We start from the raw sequence: 2683 nt of genomic DNA on the forward strand, positions 1-2683 counted from the left end.
AGAAAGCTGCAAGGCCCAGCCTTGGGATCCTTGGGCCCATAGGTGGGGCTGCCTCTGAGGCCTCCCTGCTGAGAGCTGCATGCTGAACGACGCTGGCAGGCATCAGTCTCCACCCAGGACTTGAACTCTGGAGAGTTGGAGGCTTCCTGGACTGGATCTATAGACACTCCTCCCACCTTCCCTCTCCCCTGCAACAGGCTGGTCCGAGGAGAGAAAGGCTAGGGAGAGATGGAGGAGTCATCTGTCTCTAGCTTTGGGCTGCTCACTGCAATATTAGGTCTTCCTACATCTCTGGAGTCTTTGGTTTCCCTACCTGTCCAGTGAGAAAAGGTTAGGCCTCGAGGGTGACTTTGAGATTTTTACAGTTTCTCTGGTTTCTTTGGAAAGGGGAGTTTCACAGTGTGGTGCACGCTTGCTCCAGAATTCCTGTACCGAGGTGGGTAGGCCTTGGGACAGGGATAGGGCCTTACCCCAGGGCTCCTCCTTCTACCTACCCTCACTGACTTTCTGACCCTCCTGCAGCCCCAGGACCATGAATGCAACTTGCAACAGCAGCAGCACGTGGCCTGATTCGATCACCTACATCTTCACCACCTACTCAGCCTTGCTGCTGGTGCTGGGCCTGCTGCTCAACGGCCTGGCACTCTGGGTATTCTGCTCTCGCATGCACCAGTGGACAGAGACCCGCGTCTATATGACCAACCTGGCTGTGGCTGACCTCTGCCTGCTCTGTTCCTTGCCATTCATGCTGTACTCCCTGAAAGACACTTCGGACACACCAATCTGTCAGCTCTCACAGGGTATCTACCTGGTCAATAGGTACATGAGCATAAGCTTGATCACGGCCATTGCTGTGGACCGCTATGTGGCAGTGCGGCATCCGATACGTGCCCGTGAGCTGCGGTCCCCACGACAGGCTGCCGCAGTATGTGTGACCCTCTGGGTGGTAGTGGTCATCTCCTTGGTAGTGCGCTGGCGCCTGGGGCTGCAGGAGGGTGGTTTCTGCTTCAGGAACCACAGCCGGCAAAACTCCGGCACCATTGCTTTCTCGCTGTTGGGCTTCTACCTGCCACTGGCCATAGTGGTCTTCTGCTCTTTGCAGGTTGTGACTGCCCTGGCGCAGAGGCCAACCACTGATGTAGTGCAGGCAGAGGCCACCCGCAAGGCCACCCACATGGTCTGGGCCAATTTGGTTGTGTTTCTCTTCTGCTTCCTACCGCTGCACGTGGTCCTGACCGTGCAGTTCTCCATGGGCCCGAACACCTGTGCTGCCCGTTATACCTTCAGACGCGCCCTGTCCATCACAAGCAGACTCTCAGATGCCAACTGCTGCCTGGACGCCATCTGTTACTACTACATGGCCAAGGAGTTCCAAGATGCATCCATGTCAGCCATGTCCTCCAATACACCCCACAAGAGCCAAGATTCTCAGAGCTTGACTCTCACCTAGAAGTGAGCATGTGACACGAACCAGAGGAACCTGTGATATTAGCAAGGAGCCCGCAAATCTGCCTGAACATGATGTGGATTTTGAACACTCTAGGAAGCTCAGGTGGCCTGGAGAGGCTGTATCTGCTCCCTGGAAGGGACCAGAGGACTGAGACTCTTAAAGACCAACTCGAAGGACCCTGGAACAAGACCACATACTTGCCACTCCAGATCTAGAACCCCTGAGGCACCAGAATGGGGCCTTGGTGGCCAGCCACTGGGTTTAGAATAGAGATCTGTCCTGGAGATGGTCCTGGAAGGGCCCTCGGTGTCACCCAGATGCAAGTGGTGAGAGGCTAAGAAGGAACGTAGAGCTTGGAGAGCCAGGAGACATCTGAGAAGACTCTCCAATGGCTGCTTCCTTGAGGGACCGCCAGACTTCACACCTCCTATATGGTTAGGGAGAGGGCAGTAGCTGTGGTCTGGAAGGCTGTCTTCTACGGCACATGGCTGTCGATGTTGCTCTGTATTCAGAGGGGGTTCCAGCTCAGGAGACCCAATGGTCATAAAGCTATGTTCAACAGTAACACACTGCTGCTGAAGCCCTGAGCCTCTTGGTGGCATTTCCTTTTGGTAGTGGGCCTGTTGATCACAAGGCCAGTGGCTGGAGTAGAGTAGTGGTCTGCTGGAGTCTGTTGTGAAGAAGATTGACATTTGGCCTGGTCCCTGCATTCTCTGGGGGTGTGGCCTCAGGCTGCAAAGGGGCTCCACAGACCAGGATTAGCTACCAAGCCAGATCACTTTTGGAGTGTGATAGCTCTGGGCCTTCTCTCTGTATGCTTTATTTTTTTTGTCTTGGCTCAGCCATACCTGGAGCCATAGCCCTCACCTAGGGGTTGCCCACCACACTCCCGACTTCTACTTCATCCAGCTCTTACTGCCTAACTGTCTCCTATTTGTTATGACCTTTTCTGCAGAAACCAAAAGTCTGCTCACCCTCCAGATACCAAAGAAAGGATTCCATCCAAGTACAGACTGGTGAAGCAGTTTACTGGAGTTACTTACAAAAGCATGGAGACTCCATGGTGGCTCCACTACTCCATGGTGCCCCCACCACTATGGTGGCTCCATCACTCCATGGTGGCTCCATCACTCCATGGTGCCTCCATCACTCCATGGTGCCTCCACCACTATGGTGGCTCCATCACTCCATGGTGACTCCACCACTCCATGGTGGCTCCATCACTCCATGGTG

At 54.6% G+C, this 2683-nt stretch overlaps 1 protein-coding gene across 1 annotated transcript; it reads left to right on the forward strand.

Annotated features, from left to right (window-relative positions):
- The first annotated feature begins 224 nt into the window (after nucleotides 1-224).
- Nucleotides 225-2023, forward strand: Gpr35 (G protein-coupled receptor 35). The gene has a single exon (XM_059278433.1). The coding sequence runs from the start codon at nucleotides 533-535 to the stop codon at nucleotides 1448-1450; it is 918 nt and encodes a 305-aa protein (XP_059134416.1). The 5' UTR covers nucleotides 225-532; the 3' UTR covers nucleotides 1451-2023.
- Nucleotides 2024-2683: the final 660 nt, after the last annotated feature.

Source organism: Peromyscus eremicus, chromosome 13, assembly GCF_949786415.1.
Source record: "Peromyscus eremicus chromosome 13, PerEre_H2_v1, whole genome shotgun sequence".
Classification (NCBI taxonomy): domain Eukaryota; kingdom Metazoa; phylum Chordata; class Mammalia; order Rodentia; family Cricetidae; genus Peromyscus; species Peromyscus eremicus.

Bases quoted from the DNA above. Each gene is read 5' to 3' on its own strand.
- Gpr35 (XM_059278433.1), top strand. From the start codon at position 533: ATGAATGCAACTTGCAACAGCAGCAGCACGTGGCCTGATTCGATCACC.